Raw genomic sequence first — 17,403 nt, 5'->3', positions numbered from 1 at the left:
CATCTGTTATGCTCTAATGGAAACTATAGCAAAAATACTATTAAACAGCCATGACACATCATCTAAACGTTGAAAAAGAAGAGGAAATAAATTTTTCTAAAATGTTGCTGAAAGCAGCCTTTTTAAAGGGAAGGAATAGATATATTTCCCAATTAAAAATAATTAAAATGTTGTCAACATTATTGCTGTAGAGACTGCAGTAAAGGAAAAAATATTTGGAATGATTCAAAAAGGTTCCTTTATGTAATCTATTCATCCCGCATATGGAAGAAAAAGAAGTGTTGCTATATGCCCATTTCAGCTTGTTAGAAATGTCAATATGCCACAACATTTTTCGGTGCAGAATGTTTTCTCATTCTAAGTGATGCGAGAATGAAAATGAAGTGTTTCTGGGAAAAAACGAAAAACATAAATTAGGAATGTTTTACGGCACATATATATATCTGTACATATGTATGATATGAATATATAGACTATGTTACTAAATATTTTTAAAGTCTATGGAACTCTGTATATAAAGTAATAAAAGGGCGTTCTCAAGCTAAGTAGCTTAGTCTTACTACAAGAAAACATATTTTAATAATGAAGTATCTTACACTATGGTACTACCAGCTAAACTAAGAGCTAAAGTACCATTTCCTAAACTACTTAAAGCTAGATCAGACAACATATTTGAAAATATGTTGCAGGAAGTAATCCTGCTTTGAAAAGGGTACAGAGAATTCACTCATACATTTCTTCATGACCTAACTCACTAAAATGACCAAACCCTTAACTAAGTAAGCTCAACCATCTTTGGTTCGCAACTGTCACTGGGACATGGCAGCATTATTTTGTCGTCAGAAGATTCCTATTATTTTCTATTATGACAGACACATAGAAAAGATTTTTTTAAATGCAGTGCTAATTACAATGTTAATAAAATTTCCCTTTCATGCTAATGTCTACATTCCTGACCAGTTTCTTGAAAATCAGATTTCATTTACTGTGCTTTACTTCAAGAAGTGAAAGAAGCAAGAATAAATATGCTAGCTATTACATGTTTCAGAAATAAAGCATATCTTAATTAATTTTGTTCTGGACATTATTTTATAATGATTTCAATTTCCTCAAAAACATCAAGTGAATTATTTTGCAGTTACGGTTATGAAAATGAATTTTGAATCTAAATATGGAATTCAGCCAACTGCACCTGCATTTACGTGTGATAGAAGAGGGAAATCTCAGACTGTCTGTGAGGTGCAGTCTTGTAAAATCAAAATAAAATAGCATAGAAACGACCATCCTGTTTCTAACCAGCGGTTTAAATGGACTGCTAACCTGTCTTTAATAATAGATATTATCCACAAACTCTTATACCAACCTAGGTACAAGGATTCAGTCAGTTCTGCTGTGGAATCCATGGAACAACAGAGGAAATATCTTACTAAAACCCCAGTAATTTACATATACTCCAAAGCAGGGAAATTTGTATTTTCTTTCTCTTTCTAATCCTGCCTAACGTAAATGTGCATCTTTTCCTTACTTATATAAATGATGCCAATTTTTTTTAACTTGTTTTTGAGTCATTGTTCTGACCTAATGAAGTAAAACAGACTAATAGATGTCACTGTTTTCACCTGCCAAGTTTCCATTCTGAAATTTTTATTGTGATCCACCGTCTCCTACAATATCCAAGAAGCAGTCTTAATTTTATCAATAGGTTTGTTAGATGACTATTTCATCTGGCTACGAAGATGAAATTAACAACCTGCCTACCATTTAAATGTCAAGGGGTTCAGCTCATTAATATCATGTATTGGACAGGCATATTTTTTTTCTCCAGTTTTTAATGAGGACAAAATACAAACTTTAATGGACAAAAGTGTGACTGCAATTTGAAAGATGGCGATTCTTTCCCTTAGACTTCTTTTTATTTTGCCAACATAAGAGGAAAAAGATATTTTTTGTATAGTGAAGTGCCACAGCAGTTTCAGTGCGACATCAGATTTTAGCTTCAGCATCTTGGACATCAGAAGAAAGATTGTCACTTTTGCTATTCATTTCTTTTTTTCACATGCCAACTTAAAAGGCAGATATTTTCATCAAAAGGAATTTCTAGTGTCTGGCTTAATTATTTGTCTTGGATCACTGAGTCTACAGCATGTAACAGACAATTTGGAGTTATGTAAATACTGCAATGTATGCCAGTGGGTACAGTTATGAAAAGACACCCCTGGATATGCTATAGATGATGGCACATATATATATCTATGCCCTCCAGAAATCCATCTAAATTTACAAGATTTTTGTTATCCACAGCTATTCTAGCAAGTGTTTTGAGCAGTCTCTGAAGTTATTACTCTACAAGTGTTGTTACCTGGTGCACTTACTTTTGTAAATTAGAGAATTTTACAATAAAGACACAAGAGCTGTTGTTTTTCTTTTTTACCTCACGGCAATGCCAAGTGTCTCCTTCTCCAACTTCTTCGATTTCTAGGCGAACTTTGAATATGGTATTGAATTTCTTACTTAGTTCAATCGAAGTCTCAAAAATTTGCTTTTTTTTAAGGGATCCTTTGGGGAATATGACTGAAGTACAGGTACCTTTTTCACCACACACAGTTAGAGACATTTTAGGATTCACGGAACTAGAAGAAATATCACTAGTTGTCACAAGGACATCCCAAGTCCCTGTTGAAACAAAACAGTAGAAAAAAAAATTAATGGGTTTGCTGAATATTCAAAATAATACAACAATTTGTAACAGGCTGAGTTAGTGAGTGACTAGCAACCCTTTCCCACCTTTGCACTGAGCTAAAATGTTGGCATGTAACAGGGTCACTCCTTATCATTGATGTAGCGAGAAGCAGATTTGGACACCAGCCCTTCCGTAATGATAGCTGACCCTTTAGAGATGGGCCAGTCCAATAGCACTATGCAGATAAGACTGCCAGTTCTGTATTAGAGACTTACGAAGAGCTATGCCAATCTGTTGATTTTTTCCCCTCATAAATGTTTCCTCTGATATTTTTTTTTTTCTTACCAATCACCACTTAAAAGCAGCATATTTTCTACTAGATAGTACTGGTTATCAGGTTTGCCTTTAGTGAGGGGAGGGTATTTTTTCATTTTAACTTTTTGAGGAGCTAGAACGTTAAAATATGCTCTGTATATTCTATATCAAGATGCTGAGGAGATAAAACTGAAATGTGATATTTTTATCACAGATCACCACAACTATCATGCCAGCAAAGTACAAAACGTTATGCATTTCTTCTGTGAAGAAGGGATGTTTGCTGAGAAATTAAAAATATTCCTATGTAACAGCACATAGATTTGCCTACTTTAGGGACACAGAAAACACCCAAAACCAGCAGTCTTACTTTTTAAAAAAATTGCAAAATGATATTGAAAAAGAACAGTAGCTCATTTTCAAACTAAAGTTCCGGTTTGAAGCACTTAGTCTCTTAAACATTCTAGATGAATTGACAGTAACCTGAAGGCTCATAAGGATTGCAGACCAATTCCAGGTGGGTTCCTGAGTACCTTCTGTAACTCTATACTGAACAGATACTTAGTTAAAACTCCAATCATCAAGACAGTTTCAGGATCAGAAGCTTGTACTCATCAAAAAAATCCCATCAATTTAGGTAGCTTTAACATTTTAATCCATGGTAATAGAATATATGGAAAATTCAGGTCTACCAAAACCATGTTTTCCATTTTAAAAAGTCATGCAGAGAGGCTTTGGTTGCCTAGGCTGGTGCAGAATTGAGCATGACCATTTTTTTATTAAGATAACTTAGCTCTGTTTATGCAACGTGAGGCAAAGTATGGCTTTAATAATTTTAAATAGCTATTTTGTAAAGCAGGGTATTTTGCTTTAAGTAATCAAAGTTTACTCAATAATCGAATTGAAGTTTAGTCAGTAATTGAATTTTTTGAGTTTACGTCCACAGTCCTGTAAAGTCCAGCTTCCTAACCACAACAGGCAAATCTTTATCTTCCACTATAAACCAATGCAAATAAAGCTTTATTGCTTTAGATCAGGTGAGCATCTGTGCCATAAATTTAGGACCTGGTGGAGGTAAAAAGTTAGTACTTGCCATCTTTAAAATCATCTATAATAACTTCAGATGTTATGACTTTATGGATAATCATAAATAGCTACCATTTTCATGACTATGAACATTAAATATAAATGAAACCAATGATATCCATGAAAAAATGGAAGTCAAATGAAAATTTATCATACCCCCTGTGACATAATCCAAGATTTTTTGGTTCTTTAGTACTGAAATATTAAGCCTTTAAATTATCAATATATAGTTGCCTAGGAAAACTGAATGAAAGGACTACCTCTGTTGGACCGTACAGTATCATACGCTGCTATTACATGTTAACTATATTGTATAATCTCTGATCAATTTGTCAAGATCCAATTTAAAAGCAGCTACATTAAGCTTCTTTCCTTCTCTTTATTTAAATCTAAAAGAGAGCTATGCTAAAAATTCATTCTTTCTTTCGCAGAAATCTTTTCTCAGAATGGCATTAATGGACTGCTGAAACCCATTTATTTTTACGACAGCTTTGTCTGTTAGCTTAAATAACTCTTTTCCCTCCCTGATGTGTAAGCCACCATGAATTTGATAGAACACAACTGTGTCCATTTTGAGCATTTAATTCGCTAGTCTGAATACACCAAGTTTTTTCAATACCCTTTCACAACAAAGACTTGCCGTGTTCCCAGTCATCGTGTTTTCTTTACAGTTATTCCGGCTTGAACCAGTCCTTCTGGAGACAGCATTCCCAGTGAAATATCCCTGTTTCGCTGTAGTGGCATTATTTCTTTTTGATCTTCACTGATAATGCCTACATACATTGTGGGGTGACAACTACTTTACTCACAGCCACATCCCATTACTGTCTCAAAAATTATCCTGCGATATAGAACAAACCCAGGCATTTCTCCTAGTCATATCCTGCTGGCGAACTCTTGCAGCAGAAATCATTACAAGACATGGGGACACAGATCCAATACAGTTTTAGACTCTTAGCTAAGACTCTATTACTTTGTTCCTAATTTACCCCCCAAATCAATGGAAATTAGCAACCGGAGCTTAAATATTTAGTTGGGTTTATGCCTAATTGTATTCAAGCTATGTGCAACAGAATTCAGTTCCATTGATTACCTCCAGTTCTCAAAGTTTATCACATAACCTCTTCATCTCCTGATAGTACTCACAGCTTTGTAGCACCAACAGATTTCATCAGCATATTCATTCTCTCTTATTCACTTCTTTGCAATTCTTGCTTTTACTGCTACTTTCCACTTTCTTATTATTACTTAACAATTCCCCATAAAGCAAATAAAATTCAATACTGAAATTTAGACAGATTAGATGCAATTACATTTCTCTTACTGGAAGATATTTCTAAAGAGTATGAACTTTGTTTTATAATCTATCTTTAGTAAAGTCATGGTGCATTCCTTCTCATTTCCTATTTGCCTTTATTATCTTCACTATTCTTTTCTTCAACATGCTTTATAAAGGTCTGCATATGATCGATTACTAGGTCTACAGTCACCTACGTTATGCTTTCTGTTTTTTAGATGGAGGTATTACCTTTGCCATTTTCAAATCATACTTTTTGTCGTCATAAAATTGTTTGTGATCCACGCTACTAAATCTGCCACTTCAATTCCCAATCCCTTCAATATTCTGGGCTAATGACTCCTTTGGTTGTCACTAGTAGACCGCATGAAACTCAAAGTTCTGTTTGCATTTCAGATTTGGTGATTTCTAATAATTTCATTCCCATTAGTAATTTTGGTTTTGCTTCCCTTGCCAACATTGTGGTTCCTTAATGAAAACAAAGATAAAATCTTCTATTTGTTTAGGGATTTTACCCACATTACCTTCAGTCTGCACTCTATTGTTCCTGTGCAGTGACACATCTTTCCACATTCTTTTGATAAGTAAATGGTTGAAGAACCTTTACTATTTGTTTTAATTCTTTTATAAACCCTGACTCAGCTTTACGTTTAGTAAGTCGCATTGTATCCATATACTTTCTGACTTCTAAGGTATGGCACTCTTTGCTGATCACTCTTTTATTTCTCCATTCCCTACTGGCTCTCTGCTTACCTGTCATATTCTTTCTCAAGTTGTTGCACTCCCAGACCAGAGCTGATTTTCAATAGGTACAGAGCTGAGTGTTAATAATCACAGACTGGAAAACATTAACAAGTCTGCACTTGGATTATTATTGGTTATGTTTGTGTGGGAAACAGAGGAAGGAAAATGTGTTTATACAGCTACATTCAGACACTAATCAAGGTGCATAAACAAGGATGCAAGATTTCTCTCACTTTTCATACTGTCACTGAAGAAAGATGCGACAGACTCTGACCAGCCTTGGGCTTCTGCTCTGAATTATCCTCAGGAGACGCTTGCCTCGCTCTGTGGATTATGTAGGGCACCTATGGAATCTACTTTTTTAGAGACTTGGAATACTTGCAGTGGTGCAATACAGCTACTTCTTATTCTGAAATTGTCACTACTCTAGCTGCTTATCCTATGCTTATATTTCCATGCTATTCTATCCTCCTGTTGTCTCAACGACATGATTTTTCTGTTTCCTTAAATGATATAAGATATTCGCTAGTGGACTAAGTACAGGTAGCTAAATATGAGGATACACACTACTAACTGTGTCTGCAGCTATGTATAATAAAAAACTCTCTAAGCATAAGATTCATAAGCATAGAAATTAATAGAGATCAATTTACAAAACTCCTGATATAGAATGCAAATTCACACCTTCAGATTATTTAAACTTTACATGGTTTGGTCTATCAGTTCTGATTCAGATTTTATAAATGGACCCAAACCAACATTTTACACCTCTTCAAAAAAGACGTGAGAGAGCTAAGAAATCCGGTACCCTGGCAAAGCATAAAGGACTTATCATGTTCTCAGTGTCTAAGTTGTTTCTGAATTTTGGTCTTTTTTTCATTAAACAATTTGAATAGGATACTGGGTTCAGGTCAACTAGCTGTTTGCAAGAACTTGTGCCATTGATGTAAGTAAAAAGAAAGCTGCAAATAAAAGCAAACGCTTTCTGCAAATATATGAACATACGGGAAAATCTCATTCTGCTAAAAGAGATTTTGTATCTCTTCTTGTGATTTCATCACTGTTGCAGGAGCCTTCTGCTCTGCGTTGACTGCCATATGGAACAACCTACCTCTTTCTGCTTCAGCTTTTTTCTAGCCTCAACTAAAAACATAGTTCCTTCATTGCCTCCATCACTTAAGATCTCCCTTCTGCTCTAGTCTTTCTTCCCTGAACATTATAATTGTATTTACCAGCTCTGGAAAGTGTTTGGAGAGAGAATTTGTGTGAGAGATGCAACTCATATTTAAGCTGTATTATTTCTGTATTTTGGGTTTAGTCTTAAAAAAAAAAAAAAAAAGGAATATGAATTACAATTAAAACAAAAGCTGGAAGGAGGTTTGATGATTTTGGTCCTTACCATAAATCTTTCCTGTCAACATCCCATTCCTGACTTTTCCAAGGAGTTTCAATGTTCGTTCCGTCTGCGCATCACCAACTCCACTGTCTAACCATTGCTGGCAAAGAAATGCATATTGGCCATCAGTCTTGCCTGATTCATGGATGACAATTTGGTCCAGGTACCATCCAGCTCCGTAACCCATATTATGGTGCTCAACAAGCACTTTGCTTAACTGTCCAAGGTCTACTGCTCTCATTTCAGAGATACAAACCTGAGGAGGTAAAGGCAAAATGAATAGCAAACTGATTAAACCATACATTTTATCGTCCATCTTCAAGAAGGTTATGTTTGGAAAGACAGATTCCTTTTGATGCTGAAGTATCTTTTCCTTTCTGATAGCAGAGAAAGATATTATAGGCTGCCATTCATATTTGGAGACCCTGTCCCGAAAATATGTGGATCCTTGAATATGTACATTTTTCCTTGTCCATGATCACTGAATCCCAGGCTTTACTATGAAAAACATCCCACTCTTTTGGGTAGATAGAAACCTCTGATCATTAATTTACTTACAGAAGTCTCATGAAAATTGAAGTTCAACCAATCCTTCATAACTGAAACAAAGGGAGTGCTTCAAATATCAGGATAGGCCTAGGAAATTGAACTTTGGTTTAGATAAGGCATTTATTTTTAAACATTTCAAAGTCTTTTGTATTCGAGGACATCCTATTTTTTAAATGGGATATGTCGTATGATTCAACTCTGAACAGAAATACTGACACTGTTGATGGCTATGCAAACAAAGGAAGATACTGACATTAGAAACTATAACTAAGGCTGTGCACGCATACAGGCAAGAATTGATGTGCTCTTTGGATGTAAATAGACATCTGTTTAAATATTGCTACGGCTACCAGTAAACAAAAGCTAAATGGCAACTGCACTAGTGCACGTTGGGATGAATAAATTATGTGAGTGAGAGAATGAATGTGTTCTGTGCAAGAGATAATATGAGTAGGTGGGTAGACACATGGGCATGTGTGTGGGTGACATTAAAAAAAACCCAGATGGATAGTAGAAACAGACGCTATAATTTTTATTTGTTGCCAACCAATTTGCCACCAGGCAGGAAAAAGCATGAGGACCAGAAAGCAACAAAGGAAGAGATGATTTTTAGAAAGAATTATGTCATCTGGTCCATTCTCCTGTCTGTGTCGGACTATTCTCTCCAATGTGCTCAGAAAAAAAAACCATCAGAGTTGTTATTCCTATCACAGCCTTAGGACTTCCAGCATTCTTACCTTGTTATATCCCTGGTCTCCCCACAGTTACCATGGCAAGTTATACACCTTCATGTAATGCATATGTAGCCCAAAATAAGATCTAACTGTGAGGAACATCTTGTAAATAACTTTTTGGGAGCACTCATTGCTTTGTATTTTATTCTTTGTAGTTCCAAGCCAAATATAATTTTCTTGTCAGTCTACATGACCCTTGACTTCGAGGAAATAGCCTGTATTGCTAATATTCATGTTCCTTCACAGCTAACTCTATTTGAAAAAGGGACCTATCATTAGTCTCATTCTTTGTGATAATAATTAACAGTCATTAGACAACAGTGGTCATAATCACCCATTGTTATCAATGAATTCTCATAATAATACATTAAATTGCCTACTCCCTCAGCATTAGCAAGAATGTACTTTTGGTTGATGTCACTACATTTCTTTTTTTTCCCCTCAGTATAAAGACATTTGGAACGGCATTGAACACACTACTGGAAGTGTAATTAATGAAAGCCGAAAGGATTTTATTTAAATTGTCTTGCTTTAGTGTAGCTAGGCAAAATTACAGTCCCCATTTATTTGACCCATTAAACTGGTGAAAAAGTTTGACATACAATTACTTAAATAAAATATAAACCAGCGTTACTTTCTGCAATAATTCAATCAACTTTACTCTCTTTTCTTACACTTCGTTGGAATTTTCTGTCTTCCTAGCTTTTTCTTATATTTCAGTCCCTCGTCAGTCAAGACATCCTTTTTTTCATCTCAAGTGTCCTTAACTTTGTTTTCTGTGCCTGTCCATTCCATATTTTCCAGGGATATTGCTGACGTAATCTTGTCTCTCAAGACAGCTTGTCCTTTACATCCCTTTCTTTCTTCTATTCTTAGATACTCTCACTAAAACTCCATTCCAACTTTTTTATTAATCTACTTCTGTGTATAAAGAATGTAAGACTGGTAGTAGTCTGTCAGACCGCAGATTCATCTAGTCCAGTATACTGTTGCCAACAGCTACCAATAACAGATTTCTAGGGAAGAGTTGAAAAACAGGGCAAATACATACAGATGCTTCTGGAATGTATAGTCTCTCAGGCTTTAGCAATTTGTGGTTCAGAGATTTCCTGAGCCAGAGATTGTGTCTTTGCACTTAACGGCTCTCAGTGGAAAGTTGTCTTCCATGACAATGTGCAATGGCTTTTTGCGCCAGTATGCATTTTACCGTCTGCAACATCTTGTGCCAGAAAGTAAAATGTATTAATTATGCACTGTGTAAAAAGCCATCTCCTTTTGTTTTGAATCTGCCACCTGCAGGTTTCATTTAAAGCTCTTGAGCCCTTGTATGCCCGAGAAAATAGAATTACTCATTTTCCCTATGCCGTTTTATATTTCTTATGTCCCTTTCCCTTCCTCTCATCATCCCTTTTCCAGGCCAAACAGGACTTGTTTGCTTAGTTGTTCCTTGCATGGAAGACACCTCATATCACTCGACATTCTTGTACTTTTTAAGACAACCAGAGAACTTACAGGGGAGGTGGGGAGGAGCATGATTGTATTTTCTACTTTGGGGTGGCTGGGTTTTTTTCCTTCTTCTAATAATTCCTAAACATTTGATCTGTTCTGTTTTCCTTTTGTTTTGCCTCTACTGAGCACTGGGCTGACATCATTACAGAACTATCCTAATGCTAAGGTCACTTTCCTATTTCACAGCCCATCATTTTGCATGCAAATTTATGGGGGTTTCCCCCTCACAGCCACTGCTTTTCATTTAGCTACAATGAATTTCATCTGCCATTTTATTACCCAGTCGCTCTGTATGAGGTCCTTCTGCAATCTCTGCCACCAACTTTCATATTTATTACCTACATATCAGAACATTTTGCCATCTCACTGTTCAACCGTTTCCCAAGAACCTCTTGCACGATGAAGCACATGAATACGCAAAATATCTTAGCTGAAGAAAACTTCCATTGTCTGCGGTACAAAAATAGCTCACCTAAAACAAAGGTTCTGCTTGGGAAGACACAGGACTCTTCTCTACTCCTCAATACAGTGGCTCTGATTTCTTTAACACTAACAGCTGTGTCTCTGACTCTGTACTAACATCCAGCTTGAAAGCGTTGTGTAAATTATTTCTTTTTAGACCTCTTTTCCAGGCTATGTCACAGAATACGTGCCTTTATGTCTTTCATTAACTCTTCTAATTGCCTATAAACATTTGCCCTCAAAAATGCCAAGAATTAACCTGTATTTTTTATAATACCATCCAGGCAAACAACATCACAAATATCTTCCTATATTTTAATAGCACAGTTTGGACTAAGGCAGAAGGATTCTGTAAACAATGACATCTTTAGAAAAAAAAAGAAAAAAAAGAAAAAAAAAGGATTGCAAGAGACCATAGGAAAAGGAAAGAAAAACATTCCTAAATACTTTGGGTGGGAATACTATGGCCAAATTATTAAATATCTCCCATAGTAATTTGAAGAGGTACCAGGACACTAAATACTGTTATGAATCTAGCACTGGAGAGATTACGCATATTTTTAAAAGATGTATTTAATTTTCCTCAGGAGTAAATGAAAAGGGAAGGAAACTTCATTGGGATAGATATGCTTACATCTTTTTGTTCTTGCCTAAAGTATTGGTTAGCTTCATTTTACCGTGGGAAATGAGGGACAGAAGGAAGGTAAAACGATACATTCAGATCATCAGGTAAACCAGTGACTAAAAGTCAGAAAAAGATATAGAAAAGTGTACGTAAGATGATTAAAAAGATGTGATGCAGAAGGAACAATGAACAATCCACTAACAAAATAAGTGCACGGAGCATAGAGGTCCATAAAAACAAGAATGGCAAAGAGAAGGTGACAAGGATAAAAACATCACTCTGTCTTCCAGTAAAAGAAGGGAAATCAGATGAAACTAGTATGTGGAAGTTTTACACAGGTCACAGATCAAGTGCAGTCCATACTACCACAGGAGAATGTCGATGCTCATCATATGTTTAAAAACTGTTTACACAAATGCAGGGAAGAAAAATTATCAATGGCTATGGAACACATGGATGGCATGTCTGGTTTCCATATTTCTAAGCTCAAGAAAATATTTTGACATTACAAAGCAAATGAAGGAAGAATTGTTGAAGGGCAAAGCTAGGAAAGCAGTGGGACGGGTTGCCAAAGAATGTTATGGCATCTCAGCCATAGGAGATCTTAAGAAAGGGTAGGAAATAAGTATAGAGGATCCTGCTTTATTGTAAAGGATCAACCGATCAATTGAAAGGTCTCTTTAAATCCTATCTAGTTATATCTGGGTTGAGTCCAGGGTATGTGTGAACATGTTGTGTAGATATAATCAGTAATATGGTAATCAGCAAAGGTTGACCAGAAAATCTGTCCTAGTATTTATCTTGAGCAGTCACAGTATGCTTACAAGCAGCTTTACCTTTTTGCAATTCTCTATATAAATGGATTCATTAACATATAGTAGCTAAGACATTTAAAATCTCTCTTTCAACTATATCTGGACAGATCTGAAAAAAAAAAATGTATTTTAAAGGAGCGGTCACAGGAAATAGCCCTGATATTTCTATACCAGCTTCACAAATAACTGAAAATTAAGCCACGGAGTTTTATATATCATTGGTTTCAATTCCAGTTTCTAAGAACAGTTACTGATGATTTGTGGGTTTTAAATTTATTGGTACTTGAACTATTCTTAAACCATAATCCCAATTCAGGTAAAATGTCTATACTTAGCAAGCAACACATCTTTTCCACAGGTTGCCACAGTGTAACATCAATGCTTGTATTTGATAATTGAAAAGAAAAATGGTATTAGAAGAAAGTAATGAATTAAAACAAATTAAGCAAATATGCAAGGAAAATAACTCAGTACTAACCTCTCCTCTTTCAAAATTTGAGTGTTTTAGTCTCCTTTTGCAGGAATCTCCCTGCTCTCCAAATACTGTGATAAATACATCTGCATCAGTCCCCGATGCAGGAAATGTTCCCGTGTGAACTCTGATCGAGTAAAGAACTTCTGTCATGAAAAATCAGCGACACAAGACATTACCAAATCAGACTATTTAGCAAAGTAATTACCAAACATTATAAAACAATTTATTTTAGGTAAAAGATTAATTTCAAGACCAAGGAATGAAGTTATATTAATTGACGTTAATGTTCTGAGTGAGTTTCGTATAGATTGCTAGCTACCTCACAACAGCACGCTACAGCATTAGAGATGAAATGTCCGTTATGAATCAATGCAACAATCCATGCTTACATTAAAGAAAAAGAAAATGTTGTGGTTCTGGAGTCTTATCCAGTGGTCACTGAAATCAGCTGAAAGAATCACACTGATTTTATCAGGCTTTGTAAAAAGCCATGAATTGTTTTAGGAATGAAAGGTCTTAAATCAAGTTAAGATTAACTCTAACATTTTACCAAAGAAAAAACACAAAGATATAGCAGATGAAATCCACTTTTTGTTATGAAGCAGCTGAATTCTGTTTTAGTCTGGGATTTAGATAATTATGGCCAATACCAATTAATATGTTCAGGAGAAATGTCTCGGCTATTATTATATGGATATGCATTGTTATTATTATTCTTCACCACAAAGGATGGCTTGTCATGAATTTTGGCTGGTGAGTTATATAGTACAGATTCCTTGAGGCAGCATGACGGAGGATTTTTTTTATGGGTTCTGTAAGCTCTGTGAAGAATTAAATGTTGTAAGAGACTGTTAAGATATATTTCCATTTGAAGCCTAGCCTTCAGTTAGATATTAAATGCAAAAAAGTTTTAAATATTTTATCTAAGACTTCTTTTCATAGAGTATAATGAATGAGAATTCTTTTCTAAATATTTCATAAAATGTAATCAGAACAAAGGAAGATGTTATCATATTTTAAATACAATGACGAAATGAAACAGAGCTTCTGGGGCAGAAAGAGGGCTCGAAGAAAACTTTATAAAAAGGTATTTTTTTCTTTTTCTGATCCATGCTATTATGACTTTGCACATGCCTTTTTCAAATCTGTGATTTAGTCCCTCAGTGATTGGAAATCAGTTGTTTTTGAAGATTTCAACAGAAACATACTAACTGGGCTTTGCTTATTTTTCAGACTTTCAAACTGGTGCTTATCCTAATGAAAACAATACATATCAGTTGTTTTAAAACAGAAAAAATGCTCTAACAACACACGTTATTAAAGACCGCACATGGTTCACACGGGTATATTGAATGAATTTTTTAAATAGTTTTGAGTGTTTTTTAATATACATAAAACGCTTTGCAATCTTGCCCATTGTGTTCATCCCATTAGGCAGTTCACAACTGCGTGTGGATGTGTGTGTGCATTTGCTCACGTCTTTATTTTTTAGTGCAGCATCATACCCCTGAGTGGTGGCTTGTCTGGCCTGACAGCTGCTAGCTCTGTCACGCTCTCAGAACCATCTTCTCCAAACAGGCACTGAGCTTCAGTGTGAAAGCCCAATTCTTGTTTAGTGTCCAGGTCTTTTAGCTGAAGCTGCAGGCAGAATCAGAAGAAGAAATTAATTTATCTGAATTATTTAATTTCGTATTTCCATCCCAACAGAAACTGACATTTCTTCCTGCTGTTAATGCCTGTGCACACACTTTATAAAAGCTACCCGATTCTGCGTAAGAGCTACAGTAGTTGCTGCAAGCTGCTGATTCTGCAGCCTGATGTTAATAGGTGTATTCTTCAGTGCATATCGACACAGGCATAGGACCCATTTGTAGAGAAGCAATGAAGGATACAGGTTAAATTGACCTGTATATACTTGCAATTTCAGGATGTCAAATGAATGGATACAGTTACATCAATCTTAATAGCACATGCCCATTTTGCAAAAACATTTGTTTTGCTGCTTTTTATTTGTTTACATGAGACTTGCTATATCTCCGCTAGGATTTTTAAAGTTGGCAGAAATTAGTTGTCCAGTGGCCTTCGGGGCTTTCTGTGGAAATAAGTTATTTGAAGCAAGAATTCCAATAGAAGGTGAGAGCTTAGGCCCAGCTCCATTCCACCTGACTTTAAATACTCAATGGAGATAACAAATTAGGTTCCAAATTTGTGAATTTATAACCTCCAAACCAACTGAGGAAGCACAGCCTTGAAGCCCACCTATGCTAACTACTGAGACAGTCAATGTGGAAATCAGATTCACAGAAGGGCAAGTCAGATCGTAAACTTTAACCTAGGTCAGGTTATAAAATATAGAATGACAAGCTATCAAGCATATGTAGAAACATTTCTGGTAACTATTATGTGCAGGATTGAACTCAATACATTGCTGATGACTGCAAGTTTGCAGAAATGGTTTGTTCAGACTTTAGAATCTCTTTGTATAGAAATATTATATCCAAGACATTAAAACCAAACCAAAACGAAACAAAAACTTAATTTTGCCAAGACATTAAGTAATTGAAATTCTTAGGCAGGGATTCCCAAAACTACTGCGGTGACTTATTACCGCTATTGACATCAGTGGCAGCAACAAAAGTCTGTGGATCATTGTACAGGATATACATACCACTCTTTGGAAATCATAAATACAAATTTCCTTATCTAGACTTCAAGTGCAAGCCTTGAGATGCATAAATATTTATATAATTGAAATTATTAGGAATTTGACAGTTTCACTCTTAAAAATTTTGTCAAGCTATCTTGCCCTTGTCTTCCTAGAAATTTAATTACTGAACGTGTTCCATTACTGCTTATGCTTTGTGCCCAGTGCTTCAGACGATCGGGCACAAAGCTTCCAGATGGAAGTAAACAAATCCCCACGACTATTTCCAGAACTAAACCATTAATTACTGGAATAAACAGTGTTTTTCTTTAGATAGATAGTATTAAATTCTACTAAAATTGCAGCCAGTTGTTTATCTATTTTTTGCGATTGCAAGAACTGAATTTTCTCACACTAAACATCTAACTTCTTCTCATAAAAAAATATCCTCCCTAACTTCTATCAATATAAACATCCCTAACTAGATATCAGTAAGTATCACAACCTCCTATCCATATTAAAATTAGACTAAGGGTTACATGCATACGCAGGTAGAGGACCTGCAGAAACTGGACTCATAGAAATAAGATGTGTAAATTTATGCAGACTTTGGCCTTAAAATAAAATGTACCTGATGAATTCTTGTTAGTTGTAAGTTTACATCTAAGTGTGAACTTCATCTCCAAATTATATAATGTCCTTATCTTCTATATGAAAGTAAAAACGATTTTGTATTTTATTCTGAAAAGTGCCAGAATCTCTATTTTTAAGCAAGAAAAAGCTACTCATTTTGTAGTGCAAAAGCTACAGAAAAGACATAAATTTTAGCTAAGGTTATATAATTTTATACAGAAGTGTGAATAAAACTGTGGAAGATCAACAGGAAAAATTTTGGTACTCTGGAGCTGCTGTAAACACCAGATTAGAGAAAACGCAGAGTAGCAAAAGGAACATAAGGATTTTATCTCCTTTTTAGCCTTTGCAGTTTCTTCTGGAATCTGCGTTTTTGTGAAATTTCTGAAAATTTCGCTATTACTTCTTTCACTTAAGGAGAAAGCAAGGAAGGGAATTCTTTTCAATTGGGGCTGGGTTTGACCATTGATTCATAGTGACTTTACACACACTGATTGCCTCCTGTAGTCTTTCTATTTCTATACAGCATTTCTATTTTCTACTGCACTGTGAGAGTCCTATCAAAGTGGAACCAACTTGATACATTTTAGATTATGCTTCCATGTATAAATAATTTATAAACAGACTAATAAATGAGTAATAGATGTTATAAGCATATTACTGGCACAAGCAGTATATGTTATTGTGGCTTATGTTGTGGGTTATAAGTGCACTAGTAGAAGAGACTACATAGGTCTATAGCTACTAATAAACCAATTATTAAATAACTTTTCAAGTATTTAGAAGTGTGAACAAAAATCACATAGCCATTTGCAAAGGGTTGCCATTGAAAAGAAAGCAGAAAGCAAATTATTACAGTTATGCATTTTAAGCAATGTTTTGATCCATCAGTTCTGGAGGCTGAAATGTTATATTACAAAGTGTAATTTTGTAGTCTCAGCCTAAATTGAGACTACAAAATCAGCTGACAAAGAACACATTTGGGGAGAAAATATGAACAAGACAAACTCCTCCGTTATCCTCAGAGGAGCTCATAAACTCACACTTAATGTTCCTTTGAGTACCATAAACCCATTCAAATTTTAGGCTGGAATGCAGCTGTCTCTCGCATTTCCCATCAGAACAGTTTCTGGACTGTATTCATTTAGGAAATCACCCTTTGATCTTTTAAATCCATAGTGGGGTTAAGGTACTGTGTGGCCCAGTTCAGAAAAACATTCTTCTACTAACTTCAGAATAATTCAATGCTATGTCCACAATGCTTTTTGGGCACTTGCCTACAGGCGGAGTTCATTGACACAATTTTTCTTTTCATGAAACTTCAAGTTTAAGTATTTCCCCAAGGCCCAAGTATTATCAGGCCCAACACCTTTCTATTCAATCTTCCTACCTGCCCTGGGGAAAGTTATACATTTAAAATCTGGTTGAATAATGCTGAT

The 17,403-nt window shown here is 35.4% G+C and overlaps 1 protein-coding gene across 1 annotated transcript in view; it reads right to left on the bottom strand.

Moving 5' to 3' along the window:
* RP1 (RP1 axonemal microtubule associated) overlaps positions 1-17,403 on the bottom strand; it is a gene marked incomplete at both ends in the record, with an annotated part of 177,419 nt that overhangs the window by 31,560 nt on the left and 128,456 nt on the right. Inside the window, 4 exons of the mRNA XM_082499227.1 lie at positions 2,432-2,673; positions 7,522-7,774; positions 12,691-12,830; positions 14,193-14,325. Coding sequence (XP_082355353.1) covers positions 2,432-2,673; positions 7,522-7,774; positions 12,691-12,830; positions 14,193-14,325 — 768 coding nt within the window. The remainder of the gene's footprint in view (positions 1-2,431; positions 2,674-7,521; positions 7,775-12,690; positions 12,831-14,192; positions 14,326-17,403) is intronic.

This window comes from Vanellus vanellus (genome assembly GCF_965231255.1).
Source record: "Vanellus vanellus genome assembly, chromosome: 2".
Taxonomy (NCBI): Eukaryota; Metazoa; Chordata; class Aves; order Charadriiformes; family Charadriidae; genus Vanellus; species Vanellus vanellus.
The sequence above is the reverse complement of the archived record's forward strand: the minus strand, read 5'-3'. Positions and strand labels throughout refer to the sequence as shown.